The following is a 17,622-nucleotide window of genomic DNA, read 5'->3' on the forward strand; positions in this document are numbered from 1 at the left end:
CTTGAAGCAAATAAATGCCCGACACATTATTTCTCCCTTACCTGTGCACATCTCTAAAAAAAATATGAACATTTCCTTATATAACTACAATACCTTTATCACATGTAACTAAATTCTCAATAATTCCTTGGTATTATCTAATATCCACAAAGTGAACTTTAACATCTATCTCCCCCACTGATGCCTCATGAAGAAAAGAGCTGCTTGTTCTGGCTTATTACTATATTCCCAATGCCCAGTAGCCCTTAACACATCCTACTACTCAAAAACCAGTTCATGGAAATATAGAGATTTAAGTACTCTCAACAACATCTAAGCCTAACTCCAAAGGTTCACAGAAAGAGCAGGAAGTTCAGGCCCAGGCTCTAGATTGCATGGTCATTCATTAAAGTAGAAACCTAAAACTGACTATAGAGGTGGAATCTCATAATTAGAAATGCTCTCCCTCTAAGACATAAAACTTATTTAATGAAGCCTGTTAAGATATATAGCAGATGTCCCATTAAAATCTATGATGCAAGTTCAAGACAAATCTTACTATTTTGAAGCAGTGCAGATGTGTTTTAATAATTAGTTTCTCTAGCTGATTAGCTCTGCTGGGTCAAAATTAGGTCAATTTACACCCAAAAGTACTAAGAACTGATTCAATACCAAAGAATGAGTTTAAAATTAGTAGGCGTCAACTGTCAGGAATTTTTCAAAAGCTTTAAAAGAAGACTTAAAGAATACAATTGCAAAGAAATGGGCTCATTTTGATGTCTCTTCTTAAGCCATTAGAAAAATTTAAAGCTTAATTAAAACATAAAATGAAAACAAGGAGTACCATGAGTACTTCTTGAGAACCATGAAAGTTTGAATGGCAAACATTTTAAAGTTTCTTTTAATAACATCTGTATTAGCCTTAAAAAACTGTAACTTAAGACCTGTTCTAAGTATCAGTGCCTCTTAAACATGTTTCTACTGTTTATCAAGTATATCATACTTCTTTAAAATAGGAAAAAAAAAAAAAAGAACTGAGAGGTAACACATAATTCAGTTTCAGTTAACTTTTATTTTCATAAAATTCTACTTTTCCTAACTTAAAATCCTAAATACCTTAACTTTTAAAAAAAATTTTCATTTACTCTTCCTAACTTAAAAAAGTTAAATAAGCAGACCCAGATTTACCTTCCAGATTTTTAAAGATTTATCCTTAAAAACCCACGGTGTTTAAAACAAAGCTTTCAGGGACTTTTCTTTCTAGTGTGCAAAAGACCCTCTTCTCATTCTGATATAGCTACTACAACAAAACACTGAGTAAATGGAACAACTATATTTTTCAACCATCAAAGAGCTTTGGCTACAAGCCATGAAATTAAAAGACACTTAATCTTTGGAAGGAAAGTTATGACCAATCTAGATAACATACTGAAAAGCAGAGATACTACTTTGCCAACAAAGGTCCACCTAGTCAAGGCTATGGTTTTTCCAGTGGTCATGTATGGATGTCAAAGTTGGACTGTGAAGAAAGCTGAGCACCAAAGAACTGATGCTTTTGAACTGTGGGGTTGGAGAAGACCCTTGAGAGTCCCTTGGACTACAAGGAGATCCAACCAGTCCATTCTGAAGGAGATCAGCCCTGGGTGTTCTTTGGAAGGAATGATGCTGAAGCTGAAACTCCAATACTTTGGCCACTTCATCTGAAGAGCTGACTCATTGGAAAAGACCCTGATGGTGGGAGGGATTGGGGGCAGGAGGAAAAGGGGACGACAGAGGATGAGATGGCTGGATGGCATCAACGCCTTGATGGACATGGGTCTGAGTGAACTCCAGGAGTTGGTGATGGACAGGGAGGCCTGGCATGCTGTGATTCATGGGGTCACAAAGAGTCGGACATGACTGAGCAACTGAACTGAACTGAAGAGGGATTAGCACTTCCTAGTCAAGTAAACAGTTGCTTTCACCTGCGAGCATCTATTCAATGCAGGGGCAAAGAAGCAAAAATGTCACGGCACAGGAACCTTGCTGGGACAAGGAAAAACCAACCAACTTTTAACAGCCAAGTCTGGGGTAGTATGGTGCACTGGATTCTGGAAAATTCTCAAAGGCTTGGCCAGTCCTCTCTGCAAGCTAAGGAAGTTGATGAAGCTGGTGCTTATACTAGAAAGTAGGAAGAGAGAGGTTTTCTTGTGGTGTTTAGATCTCAAAGCCAAAATCATCTGCAACCACATGGTTCACCGGCACCATTAGCCTGGTCTTGCTATTCAGCTCTCTTGCTATTCCACGAACTCTTGTCCAGGAAGATGAGGCAGTTTGTTTCAGGTACCTCAAGAAAATCCATGTATGTGAACAATAACCCTGTTTCCAACTAACCCTGAGAGTAAAATATCCTCTTCTCAAACAGAAGGCTCAACTACACTGTTAACTCTTCAAAACTCAAGCTGAAACCCAACCATTACTATGTCTATGATCAATCAAAAAAAAAGCACAATGTGAGAATTGTGAGTTATCTTATTTGGGGCAAAATGAGGACTAAAGCCCAGGAGACAGCATCTTAAGACAGCTCTGAGGAAGTGCTTTGAAGAAATGGGGTGGGGAGGGTTAGTACACATGTCATTTTGGTGAAGGGGGACACGTGCAGTCAAGGACACATTTGGGCAGAGGGTTGCTGCTAGTCATGAGAAAGCTGTTGCTAGCCATGAGGGACAGATGTCTTCTTCAATGATTTTAGTGCTTTTCTAGATAAGAGGGATGCCAAGAAACTGGTCTCATAAAATCTTACCAAAATATCTATCTGTACGCCTCTGTTTTTCCCAGAGCACAGAGGGCATCATTCCACTCTGAACTCTTTTATAGAGTGTTGAAGGTCAGCGACTGCAATGGCTAGTGGCCTTGCAGAGGCAGAAGGAAATTGACAATTTTTGACTGGCAACATGAACCATGCCAAACCCAGATCAGAACCTTTCCTCACCCCTTTAATCCCTTGCTCTGAAATGAGAGACCCTTCAAAAATCAGATCTCCTAAACCTTACAAATATCTTGATTTTGTTTTCCTCCCTAAAGTCAGCTCTATTTTGATGGTCTTTCCATGAAGTTGGAATGAGGGAGAGGTCTAATTTTATGCTCAAGACCAAGTAAATTAACTGCAGTGGAATCTAGACCCAATCAAGCTCAACTTCAGATTAGATAAAAGGGATCAGGCCCTCAGAGTAGCTACCAGACAGAGGTAAGTGGAGATCTTTCTAGGTGAAAATATTAGATAAGTCTGTACTATCTTTTAACTTGGGCTGGTCAAAAAGTTAGTTCAGATTTTTCTATGTGATCTTATTTTAAAAACCGGAACAAACTTTTTGGCCAATGCAACACAATGACTAGCATAAAATACAAAGTTATGAAAAATGAGAAGAAATAGGAAAATCTGACCCACAGTCAAAAGAAACAGCAATAGAAGTAGAATCACAGGCAGCTGATAGAATCAGTAAACAGATCTTAAAACAATTATATATATGTTAAGCAATTGAGATAAAAAGATTAACCAAAGTGGTTAGAAAGATGAAATATAACTCAAAAAAAAATCAAAATAAGAATGCTAGAACTAAAAAAGATGGTATTTAAAATGAAAATATTTATTGGTGACCTTAGCAATAGAAAGAATACAGATAAAGAAAAGACTAGCAAATTAAAAATTAGGTGAACAAAAATTATCCCAAAGTCAAGTTATTACATGGCTATCATACCTCAGCTTTTCTGTCAGTCTTTACATCCTTGGAAATAGGATAGACTTTCTTGTTTAAAATACAAAACTTTTTTTTTTTTTTTGAGGGGGCAATGATTTTTATCTTTCTTTGTCATGAAATCTTGGCTATAAAATCTGATCACCAACTATAATTTTTCCATCAGAAAAATACCTCACTTCTGAGCCCCCAAACTCAGACCACACTATTCATCCCTCTATATTCCTATCTTCACTATTCATACTACATAATTTTACATTGTTATAAAGATTTTTAAAGTTACATTAAAAACCAAATAGCTCTCAAATGCCACTGAACTCATGCACTTTGATAAAATTCAAAATAAAGACTTTATTGTAAGAGATCATTAAATCCAAAATAAAGGTTACTAAATCCAAATATGTAAAAAGTGTGATTTTTTTAACTTTAACCCACTGTTTTATGTTTAACAAGTGCAGTAAAAAAAACTTACTGGAAAAATATTCTTCTTTAAATGAGGTTTAAAAACATATTAAGGAAAGTTTATACAAACTGAACATTATTAGTCCATGCTTTTATAGAGGTAGAATAAAAGAAAACATAATGCTAAAATTAAGGTATAAAAATCATTGCTTTAAGAGATGATGTATTAAATAAAAAATCTTTACATGTCAAAGACATTATTGAGCATGTAATCTGATAAAACCAGCTTAAATATTTTCATTTTTAAGGTATAAACAACTCATTTTTATATGAAAGGAACTATAAGAAGTCATTTAATGTATAGGATTAGGAAAAAGGATGCTTTTCTGTATCTTTATGGAGCTTATTCAGAAAGATATCAATATAAATGCTGCTAGAATACAGAGTAAGAGAACATTACACAATTATATAAATGGCAATAAAAAATAAACCTAAACTCACAAGATAAAACACACTGGTTCTAAATGATATAGCCTTGAATCATTTGCTTCTGAACACCTATTTACTTTCCATGAAAATAATGTTCACTTACTGCAAGGTTAGACAGGCTGGTATGATAGCTCGGAAGTCAGCTGCTAACTAAAGCTGCATACCTCATCATAAGGGTAAAAGTGATTTGACCTTAACTGTGGATAATACCTTATGATACAGTAAAAAATGCTCAGGAAACTGCTGTGTATGTGTCACCAGCATTCATTGGAAAATTATCCTTCAATCATTACAGACAACCAAGACCTAAATCAAACCCTTTACGATTATACAGTGGAAGTGACAAACAGATTCAAGGGATTAGATCTAATAGACAGAGGGCCTAAAGATCTATGGATGGAGGTTCCTGACGTTGTACAGGAGGCAAGGGATCAAGACCATCCTCAAGGAAAAGAAATGCAAAAAGGTTGTCTGAGGAGGCCTTACAAATAGCTGTGAAAAGAAGAGAAGCAAAAAGCAAAGGAGAAAATATCCATCTGAATACCCATCTAAATGCAGAGTTCCAAAGAATAGCAAGGAGAGATAAGAAAGCCTCCTTCAGCAATCAATGCAAAGAAATAGAGGAAAGCAATAGAATGGGAAAGTCTAGAGATCTCTTTAAGAAAATTCGAGATTCCAAGGGAACATTTCATGCAAAGATGGGCTCAATCAAGGACAGAAATGGTATGGACCTAACAGAAGCAGAAGATATTAAGAAGAGGTGGCAAGAATACACAGAAGAACTGTACAAAAAAGAGCTTCACAACCCAGATAATCATGATGGTGTGATCAACATAGAGGTAGACATCTTGGAATATGAAGTCAAGTGGGCCTTAGGAAGCATCACTACGAACAAAGCTTGTGGAAGTGATGGGATTCCAGTTCAGCTAATTCAAATCCTAAAAGATGATGTTGTGAAAGTGCTGCACTCAATATGCCAGCAAATTTGGAAAACTCAGCAGCAGCCACAGGATTGGAAAAGGTCAGTTTTCAGTCTAGTCCCAAAGAAAGGCAATGCCAAAGAATTCAAACTACTGCAAAATTGCACTCATCTCCCACACTAGCATGCTGCTGCTGCAAAGTTGCTTCAGTTGTGTCCGACTCTGTACGACTACATAGATGGCAGCCCACCAGGCTCCACTGTCCCTGGGATTCTCCAAGGAAGAACACTGGAGTGGGTTGCCATTTCCTTCTCCAGTGCATGAAAATGAAAAGTGAAAGTGAAGTCGCTCAAATGTGTCCGATTCTTTGTGACCCCATGGACTGCAGCCTACCGGGCTCCTCCATCCATGGGATTTTCCAGGCAAGAGTACTGGACTGGACTGCCATTGCCTTCTCCACAACACTAGCACAGTAATGCTCAAAATCCTCCAAGCCAGGCTTCAACAGTATGTGGACTGTGAACCTCCAGACATTCAAGCTGGTTTTAGAAAAGGCAGAGGAACCAGAGATCAAATTGCCAACATCCACTGGATCATCAAAAAAGCAAGAGAGTTCCAGAAAAACATCTATTTCTGCTTTACTTACTATGCCAAAGTCACTGTGTGGACCACAACAAACTGGAAAATTCTTAAAGAGATGGGAATACCAGACCACCTGACCTGCCTCCTGAGAAATCTGTATGCAGGTCAAGAAGCACCAGTTAGAACTAGACATGGAACAACAGACTGGTTCCAAATAGGAAAAGGAGTATATCAAGGATGTCTACCGTCACCCTGCTTATTTCACTTCTATGCAGAGTACATCATGAGAAACACTGGGCTGGATGAAGCACAAGCTGGAATCACGATTGCTGGGAGAAATATCAATAACCTCAGATATGCAGATGACACCACCCTTATGGCAGAAAGTGAAGAACTAAAGAGTCTCTTGATGAAAGTGAAAGATGAGAGTGAAAAAGTTGGCTTAAAACTCAACATTCAGAAAATTAAGATAATGGCATCTGGTCTCGTCACTTCATGGGAAATAGATGGGGAAACAGTGGAAACAGTGACAGACTTTGTATTTTGGGGCTCCAAAAGCACTGCAGATGGTGACTGCAGCCAGGATATTAAAAGACACTTGCTCCTTGGAAGGAAAGTTATGACCAACCTAGACAGCATATTGAAAAGCAGAGACATCACTTTGATGACAAGGATCCATATAGTCTTGTGCTTCAGTCCATGGGGTCGCAAAGAGTCGGACACGACTGAGCAACTGAACTGAAGGCTCAAAACATTTATATACAAATACTGCACCATGCTATATTCCCCAAAACCTAAAGTCTGGTAATGCAAAATGTTAAATGGTAAATGTTAAAATGGTAATGCAAAATCAGAAATGCTATCAAATTTCTTTTGTGGTGTGGATATGTGTCCGTGTGTACGTTGGTAGAGGAGACTGCAAAGAAAAGATATTTTCCATTAAAGGCTCTAACACACTTGAGAAAGCCATCTAAAAGCACTATCAGTTTACAGCACACACGCAATCGAAATTAAATGCAAAGAGGGTGTTCTAAGCATCTTGCTAGTTTGAAATATGCAATTTCCTCCAATGTATTAATTAGGCCACAAATTGAGAATCTCACTAATAAATAAATGGTTATGCATATATTTAAAATGGGCTTAACGACTCAGAGAAATTCTCTATCTTATTTTTTAGCTATGCATTTAGGTTTCAAGCACAAGAAAGAAAGAGTTTAATGTATTTGAAGGTTTGTACTTAGCAATAAAAAACTGGGTACTGTTCTCTTCACTCTAAGAAAGCCATACCTCTTCCTCCCCGGGGTAACTTTCTCCATCTCTTTACCAGGCATTGCTTTTTATTTCCCATATTTTAATTAATTTTTCTGATTATGTAACTGAATAACTAAATTCCAATTAGACACTCATCCTCTTAATACCTTTGTTGATGGATTATTCCCAAGTAACCAGGCAAATAATCTAAAAAGTAGCCTTGAAGACTAGGCTTGCAGAGTAGCTCCAGACACTTGTTAAGTGAAGAGGGTAAGGAGTTGGCACTCCGTCAAAGAGCAAATGCTAAATGCCAGGCTGGATGAAGCACAAGCTGGAATCAAGATTGCCAGAGAAATATCAATAACCTCAGATATGCAGATGATACCACCCTTATGGCAGAAAGCAAAGAGGAACAAAAGAGCCTCTTGATGAAGGTGAAAAGGAGAGTGAAATAGCTGGCTTAAAACAACATTCAAAAAACTAAGATTATGGCATCTGGTCCCATCTCCTCATAGCAAGTAGATGGGGAAACAACAGAAACAGTGACAGACTTTATTTTCTTGGGCTCTAAAATTACTGCAGACTGTAACTGCAGCCATGAAATTTAAAGACACTTACTCCCTGGAAGAAAAGCTATGACAAACCTAGACAGCGTATTAAAAAGCAGAGATGTCACTTTGATGACAGGGGTCCATATAATCAAAGTTATGGTTTATGCACTAGTCTAATACGGATATGAGAGTTGGGCCTAAAGAAGGATAAGCACTGAACAATTGATGCTTTCAAACTGTGCTGTTGGAGAAGGCTCTTGAGAGTCCCTTGGACTGCAAGGAGATCAAACACCCAGGAGATCAGTCCTGGGTGTTCTTTGGAAGGACTGATGCTGAAGCTGAAGCCCCAGTGCTTTGGCCACCTGATGTGAAGAGCCAACTCATTGGAAAAGACCCTGATGCTGGGAAAGATTGAAGGCAGGAGGAGAAGGGGATGACAGAGGACGAGAAGGCTGGATGGCATCACTGATGCAATGGACATGAGTTTGAACAAGCTCTGGGAGATGGTGAAGGACAGGGAAGCCTGGTGGCAAAAGTCGGATACAAGTGAGTGACTAAACAACGACAACAAAAGAGCAAAAGATAACTGGAGTAGATATGGGTGGATGGTTGAGATTCACAAACAATGAAAATGCAATACAAGCATTAGGCCACAAAATCTCACTCAAGTCAGGTTCATGTCAGAGTAACATACTTGGAAGGAAAGGAAGGTTTTACAAAATGTACATGATTAATCAAACAACTATAAGCTTACTCTGACAGAGTAAAGAGAAGATTTTTCTAAGATATACTTTTTCTTTGCTGCAAAGAGGATGGGCTATGGGGCTTATTGTATCCTATGAGCCAGTCAGTCCTACCCCTGACGAAGAGCACACTGATCATACACATTCTCTTCCCTCTCCCTCTCAACAACTGCTGGATTACTGGCTAGGAACAAGATTTTCAAACCTGGTTCAAATAGAGAACATGCAACCTCCTGTCTTTCACACCTGGAAGAACTCATTCATAACGTTTCTCAATGTTCCTTTAATAGTTTGTATGATCCCACTATGAAAGTTTCTTTGGGTTAGGAAAGAGTAAGTTTATTTCTCAAGATATTACAGTAATTTATCTTTTTGTTCACCCATAACATGGGAATATTAGTATCCATGTCAACTAATCATTATGCAAACTAAACGAAATAATGCTTTTAAAGTGATTATCACATTGCCTAACATACAAATGTTCAATGCCTGCTAGATAGTATCATCATCAAAGATAATTTATATTGACTATTTGACCACATAGTATCAGAAGAGTTAGCATAAATGTTGAGTACTAAAATTTTTATCTTCAATACCTGGCAGGCAGCCAATAAATATGATTTGAGACTATACATTCCTCTCAAGGTGAGTTACAGAACTATGTTATTTAGCAGTGTGATCACACACATACGCATCCCTTCCAATCTCCTGCCACTTTCTCTCAAACTCCGGGCCAGTCTCAATCCAGACTTTTACATTAAAATCATTCAGGCAAGCTGGGAATAAAACTGTAATTCTAAATGGTTCTTCATAGATATGGAACTCCAAATGTACAAGAACAAATGCAGCAGCACCTATTTGATACATTATTTTTCAACATAAATATTTTCATTACAATCTTTGGATTAAACAGACTACCAGTTTTTTTCCCTTTTTTCATTCTATTTTACTTTTTAAGTATACAAAATAAAACTAAGATCATCAAAGGATAAATACAATTTCTTTTAACATAAAGCTTCTTTCTTGTACTCTATTCCAAATGACAACAGAAATAATTCTATACAGGTATCTCCTGCTTTTCAAAAGCTCACTTTACACCACGTCCCTTTTACAAAAGACCTACATTATTATGTTTTCCCTAACAGAAATAAATTTGAAGAGGATTTTTGCTTTTACAAAAGAAGGTGAAAAGCAAAAGTAGCATTCAGTGTTTGTTTTGGAGAGTGCCACACTCCTTTCCCAGGATTCACACTAGGCATCTCAGCATCAAGCCACAAGAGTTATGCATTGCATCTATACTTTATATCAATTTAGCTTATGTATCTTTAGCAAGATGTGTTCAAAGGTAACTTTCTTTGCTTTACACCATTTCAGCTTACAAAAAGTTTCACAGAACTCTCTACTTTCAGATAGCAAGGGAACCCAGCTTACGTGTTATGATACTTTCTCCAGCCTAACACTTCTGTGGCTAAAAGTATTTTCCAAGACTTTCTGTAACTAGGGTACGACATAATCTGCATTCAGCTATGCGGAGGTGTTGAATGAAGACTTGTAAGGAGGAACTGGACAGCGTGGGTCGGGTTGGGGGTGGAGGACAGGAACAGAATGGTAGTGAAGTGGTTATTCATCTGGGGCTGTCAGTGGTGGCTACCTGAGTGGGCCAGGGGTACTGGGGCTAATAAGGCCTGCAGTGGGGAAGACAGCTTTTATAGCAGGCCAGTTCTGAGGTGGTGTGGTTCTATAACCTGTTTCTGGAAGTTCAAAATATAGCCTATCCTCTAGCTCTGCCATTGTGTCTGGAAATCCTCTTATTTTCTTTAGTAAATTCTTTCTGCTTAAACAAGCTTATCTGGATTCTGTTGTCTGAAACTAAGAACCTTGACCAATACTCAGAAAATAAAAAACATTTCAATGAAACTCAATAAACTCATCTAATAAAGTTCAAAAATATGCACAACTAAAAACAAACACAGTTTTGAGGTCTTCACCAGTTTCATATTTGCTCTACTTTGATTTGTGCAGAGGTCATTGCAAGTAGATTTGAAATAATATTATTTAATAGTAGTGGTAATACAACAAGTAACTTCTAAGAATTACTTTATAGATCAATGGCCATTAATCAAGAAGTCTCTTTTCGACAGTCTCTTCAGCAAGCAGTGTAGGCAAAGTTGGACAGTCACATGTAAATCAATGAAATCAGAACATATCCTCACACCATACTCAAAAATAAACTCAAAACGGCTCAAAGATTTAAACATAAGACATGACCCCATAAAACTAGAAGGGAACGTAAGCAAGATATTCTCTCACATAAATTGTACCACTGTTTTCTTAGGGCAGTCTCCCAAGACAATGGAAGTAAAAGGAAAAATAAACAAATGGGACCTAATCAAACATGAGCTTTTGCACAGCAAACGAAACCATAAGCAAAAGAAAAAACAACCTACAGACTGGGAGAAAATATTTGCAAAGATGACAACCACCACCACCACCACCACCAAGGGACTAATATCCAAACTAAACAAACAACTCATGCAACTCAGTAACAAAAAAACCAACTCAATCAAAAAATGGGCAGAAGACCTAAATAAACGACCTAAATAAGGACCTAAATTTCTCCAAAGAAGACATACAGCTGGCTGACAGGCACATGAAAAGATGCTCAATATCACTAACTATTAGAGGAATGTAAATCAAATCTGAGTCGGTAAAGAGTCTGCCTGCAATGCACGTGCCCTGGGTTTGATCCCTGGCTTGGGAAGATCCCCTGGAGAAGGAAATGGCAACCCACTCCAGAATTCTCGCCTGGAGAATTCCATGGACAGAGGAGCCTGGTGGGCTACAGTCCATGGGGTCACAAAGAGTCGGACATGACTGAATGACTAACTTTCACTTTTCAAATCAAAACTACAAGTACCGGCTCACACCAGTCAGAATGGTCACCATTAAAAATCTACAAATAACAAATGCTGGAGAGGGTGTGGAGAAAAGGGAATCCTCCTACATTGTTGGGGGCAATGTACATTGGTATAGCTACTATGGAAAGCCGTATGGAGGTTGCTAAAAGAACTAAAAATAGAGCTACCATATGATTCAGCAATCCCACTCCTAGGCACTTATCTAGAAAAAATTATAACTCAAAAAGATACACGTACCCCGATGTTCATAATACCACTATTCATAGTAACCAAAACATGAAAGCAACCTAAATGTCGACAGATGAATGGATAAAAAAGATGAGGTACAGATATACACAACGGAATACTCCTTAGCCACAGAAAAAGAATGAGATAATGCCATTTGCAGCAACAGGATGGACCTAGAGAGTGTCATACTAACTGAAATAAGTCAGAGGACAAATATCATAAGACATCAATTATATGTGGAATCTAAAATATGACACAAACGAAATTACCTACAAAACAGAAACAGACCCATGGATACAGAGAACAGACTGTGGTTTGGTGTAGCGGGGAGGGATGGAGTGGGTGGTTGGGATTAGCAGACGCAAAGTACACAGTATGGATAAACAACAAGGTCCTACTGTATACCACAGGGAACTATATTCAACATCGTATAATAAACCATAAAGAAAAAGAATATGAAAAAGAATGTATATATATGTATAACTGAATCACTCTGCTGTACAGCAGAAATTAACACATTTGTAGATCAACCACACTTCAATAAAATAATTTTTTAAAAAATGAGGTCATTTTTAACACTCAAGGATTATGAATATCAAAACACAAAGTCTAGGAGTTAAAGGCTGGAGTCTGTAATTTCAACTGACCAAAATAACTTCATATTATATCTCACTAATCTATATAACTAGTCTTCAACACAGAAAGAATAACCATTTTTCTTAAAGCAGTTAATTAGTCTGCAGTACTTATTACCTAGGTAAGCTGAACAAAGTAACAAACTATGGAGTGGCAGAACCAAATGTGAATCTAGATTTGTCTAACTTTTCTAAAACACCTACTTATTTCTATTGGAGCAGGCTGAATCTTTCAAGACAGGTATGCCATCAGTTTCTTCATTATTTTTCTCACAGGAATATAAAATATTATACCAAATAATCATCTTATTTCCATCTAAATTGAGTGTTAAGAGTCAGTGAGAGGAGCAGGACATTTCACTTTTATCTATGAAGATAAAGTTGAGTGCTCTCCATTAATTATATGCTAAGTAACAGTGAAGAGTTTATAAAGAAATATCACTATGTAAACATGGTTTCCTAATACTTTCTCTTCTCAACTTTCTGACATCTACTGACTTATTAAAACGGATCTATTCAACAGACAGATTCGATAGACTGTCAAAGGCAATAGTCTTTTTCATTTATCACAAACCTGGTAATTAATTCATTAGCCTGCCAATCAACCACACTACTAGAGAGATTTGTGAAAGTAGAATGAAACAGCTTACCGTGCACAATGATGTCTCTGTGATTTTCAGGGTAAAATGTGAAGAAAATTCCAAATCTGAAACAGATGTCGTATGACAATCTATATGCTACCCATTAAAAAAACAGTAGAGGGAAGGAAAAATAGTAAAAACAAAATCAGAAACACATAAATATTTCTTTTTATGCAAAAAAATTACTATAAACCAATGCTTTGCAAACTTTAATCACCCACACTCTACTTTGGGGATTATTTCTAAACTTAAGGGCTACTAGCACTAATATTTAATTACATCTTCTTTAAATCAAATCAGTATTTTTTACTTAGACTGGTTATATGAATAATATATACAAATCATGGCTCTGTTGTGCTAAGTTTTTTCTAAGACAGATTAAAATACTCTCAAATAAGAAGTGTTTTCCTGTGTTCCAACTAAAATCATTTTGTAAACCACCACTGGTACACATTCGCAATAAATTATGTGTGGTAAGTCAATCTTTATTGTAGGAAATGCCAACTTGAAAACACATGCTATTTAAAAGAACAAGGTGTTTTAGAATTCATTTTTGTAAGTGCATTTGAAGTTTGTTAGATATTAGGAACAAACATAACAATTCCAACCAATGAACAAAATCAACTATGAAGATTCACTTCAGGGAAAAAAATGGCCAAATATCCTCATTTTCCTGTTCTGTCCTAGTTCAAAGCCTTCTCCATTTCACTATGGACAGGAGATGGACTTGGGTACAGCAGTGTGACCCAAGGATGCTGTGCTGTGAAGGCTCTCATTGGCATCTGGCTGACCATGAATAGGTTATAACACAGTGAACACAATTCACACGACTACTTGAGGCATTATTCTATTTTAAACAGTGAGAAAATTTTAAAGAAGCTACATTGTGGTTGCCTTTTATTTATAACAGAATTGGGGAATACAGAACAGGCAACATTTACCTAAACAAACAAAAAGAGAAAGGCTATGTATACTTTTTAAACACCTTTGTTTATCAGTCCTAAATTTTCTATTTCAACTATTTTATTTACCCATAGCATTTTCGGGAATTAAGGCAAGAAATAACTAGAAAAAGAAATTAGCACCACGACATGGGACCCTTCTCTTTCTGTTCCGTCTTAAGATTGAATTGGCTATAACCATACATCCTTCCCTGAGTGGAAGAATCCAAATAAATCCTTTACACTCACTGTACCAGGGCACTGAACAGTCCTATAGTCATTAACCATGCTATATTTTTTCTTAAAAGCTGAATGCAAGTTTAATCAGCTTGTTTTCTTGTTGAGAAACTTTACATATTAATTTAAGACTTTATCCACTTAAGAAAATTAATGAACTTTTACTGATTATCTGTTGAATACTTTGTGCCAAGAATAATTATTGATACTATGAAAGTAACAGTGTGATTAAAAAGAGACAGTGTTCTGAATTTAACACTAAACAAGCTATATTTATTTAATTATACAACTGAAATAGATAAATTAAGGAGTCTTTCACCAAAACCAACAGTACTATCACTAACTGCAAAATTACTCAACCTATGTAAATCTGACATAGCAAATTGTCAATAAAACTAGAGATTAACATGGTGAAGAATATAAAATTAAAATAGCAGGGTTTTAGTCTCATGGACATAGTCACTATAATTAATCTGAACAGGCTGGAAGAAATATGAATGAGAAGTTAAACTGTGTGAAATATACATAATGAATAACCTGGCTGTAAATAAGAAGCTTAGAACTAAGGGCAGGAGGTGGTGGTGAAACAGAAATGACAATACCACAGGACTTTCTGCCTTTACTAAATCAATGATTCAAGCTTTCAGTGTAAGAAACTTTACTGCATAAAGAGAAGTGATTCCAAACGGATAGCATAGTCAACTGGTAAATATTATGACATCAAGTTGCTTTAATTAAAATGAAGAATGATTAGTTTTGAAGACCCATACTTAAAATCAATTCATTAATTTGAAATACTAATCTCATAAATGAAAAATAAGAAAAAGCCACACTGTTAAAGAAAATTAGTACAGTACCCACCTTAATACTACAGGCGTCTGAAATAAGTGTCTTTGGATCTAAAATATCCACCACAGCCTCCGGAATGACTGCTTTCTTCATGCAGGACATGTTGAAGCCATAGACGTCATCCCAAAAAGCAATTCTATCAGCATGCTTATTCATATCACTTACTGCCACAAGGCTGATAGTGCAAATATCAGGGTAGACTGTAACAAATAAAACACCCAACAATTTAGTATTATCTCCCTTTATAACAAAATACAATCATTAAGGCTAAACAGAAATACCAAATCCAAAATAGAGATTACTATCAATGGAGGGTAGGAAGATTTCAATGATGAGCTCCTATTCAAATTATTTTAAAAGGGTGACACAATCTTGAATTTATTAATATTAAACATGCTGACTGTAAAAAGGTACTAGATTTTTACCTTATATGCTCCTCTGAAACGTGTAAAGACAAGTCATTTCTAAAGATGTTATTTGACATGTAAAGAAAATTATGGGACAGAATTTTATAGCTGTATAGGAGACCAGTTCATATTACCCTCTCTTATTTATTATAAAAGGTAAATATTTAGGAGCACTAAATATGTGCCAATAAGTTACTAATTTACAGACTGTGGATACATGACCCTACTCAAACTTACATTTATACAATTTTGACAAATAAACTGACATTTGTGATGTAATAAATACTAAGAAAGCGGAAGCATAAGGTACTAAGAGACCTACAGAAAAGAAAGACAAAAAAAACCCCAGCTAACTCAGGTTTGTTTATGGCAGGGAAACAAGGATATTATTACAATGAGAGCTGAAGAACAAGTAAGTTTGGAACAGGGAGGGGGAGATATGTTCTAGATAGGGTGGGCAGTGGGCATCTAGGAGCATAGTACACTCCAACTTGAGAGGAATAAGTAAGGAATACTAAGTTACAAAGGTAAGCAGAAACCAAAAGAAATAAAGCCAGTGCTGAGTAAACCACATTAATAAACTGGACTTTATTCTGAGAATAAGGATAACCCAGTGTAAAATTTTATATGAAAAAGCACCTGGTCATATTTTGGTTTCAGAAAAGCCACCTGGAGTGCAATGTGGAGAATAAATGGTAGGAAGCAAGACTTAAGAAAGAGGCACTTGTAATAACTGAGCTGATCTGAGGTAGAGTGACGGCTGTGGGAATGGAGAGGAGGGGATACAGTCAAAGGAAGTTTAGGAGGCAGAACTTACAGGCTAAGACAGGCTGGCTATGAAAGCGAGAAACAGGGAAGAGGCAAGGATGACACAATTTATACTCAGTGACTGGACAAATATGGTACTAACCAGGGGAACAGGGAATAAAATAAGGGCAGATTCAAGAGGACTATGAGAGTTTAATGCTTAGACAAATAGGTAAAAATTCCCAATCACCAGCTGATATATAGGCCTGGAATTCAAAAGAGGTGATCTGGATTCAATGCCAAGTGAGTAAGTGTTGAGAGGTAGGGGAATAGTGTGTTAAGAGAAGACTCTTCCTTTTTATTTCCTTAGTTTTGGCTGGGCTGTCTCCACTGCTGAGTGGCCTTTCCTGTAGTTTCGGAGAACGGGGGCTACTCTCTAGCTGTGGTGCGTGGGCTTCTCACTGCGGGGGCCTCTTCTGTTGCGGAGCATGGGCTCTAGAGCACAGGCTCAGCAGTTGTGGCGCGTGGACTTGGTAGCTCCATGGCACGTACGATCTTCTCGGATAAGGGAATGAACCTGTGTCCTTTGCATTGCCAGGTGGATTCTTTACCACTGAGCCACCAGGGAAGCTGAGAGAAACCCTCTTCTAGTAACAAGTAAAAGTCTGTAACACAAAATTTTTAAAATATTGATGCTTTTTTGGACTAATAATAAAATTAACTTTGTCCTTCAAATATGAACATTTAGGAAATTGTATCAACACACTGAAAGCAAGTACATGTGTGCCGAAGAAACAAAAGAAATAATTTCACTCTTACTAACTTAGCCTTCAGACTTAAACATCAGAGAAATAACCCTCCTTCCTCCGAACTTTCTTTCCACAGCTGTAGGAATTTTATTATTCAACGAGAGTGGTACTAAATTATCTTCTAAATAAAGCCCATGATAAGATCTGTTGACAACAAAGCAACTGCTTCTTCCAAACCTGACATCTGAGATACCCAGAAAAAACCCTGGTGCTCTGATACTGATAAGAAGTTTCCCAAGTCTTGTCTAAAGCAGCGAGTGACTCAGGTGTGACAGCTGCACTGGGCTGGAGTTGACTGCTGGGTAACCTGAATTACTTCTATTTTCCTCTTCTTCCACTAACATGGTAAGCCTCTTTACTGTGTTTAAATTTCTGATTGATGTAAATTCTTCAAAGTAAAAGATATGCTACTGCAAATGGTGATTCAGCAAGAGTTATCTGCTATAGGAAAGGTATGCATGTTTAGTTTCCTGAACTAGAACCTTACGATGAGGAACACTGAAGAAGAAATAGAAGCAACTTTAGATAGCCCCTGGAGAAGGAAATGGCATCCCACTCC

At 37.1% G+C, this 17,622-nt stretch overlaps 1 protein-coding gene across 1 annotated transcript in view; it reads right to left on the bottom strand.

Annotated features, from left to right (window-relative positions):
* Nucleotides 1-17,622, bottom strand: part of PRMT3 (protein arginine methyltransferase 3) — a 133,639-nt gene that overhangs the window by 33,876 nt on the left and 82,141 nt on the right. Inside the window, exons 12-13 of the mRNA XM_052662216.1 lie at nt 15,113-15,300; nt 13,083-13,169 (exon numbers count right to left, since the gene is read on the bottom strand). Coding sequence (XP_052518176.1) covers nt 13,083-13,169; nt 15,113-15,300 — 275 coding nt within the window. The remainder of the gene's footprint in view (nt 1-13,082; nt 13,170-15,112; nt 15,301-17,622) is intronic.

The sequence above is a fragment of the Budorcas taxicolor genome, chromosome 25 (genome assembly GCF_023091745.1).
Source record: "Budorcas taxicolor isolate Tak-1 chromosome 25, Takin1.1, whole genome shotgun sequence".
Taxonomy (NCBI): domain Eukaryota; kingdom Metazoa; phylum Chordata; class Mammalia; order Artiodactyla; family Bovidae; genus Budorcas; species Budorcas taxicolor.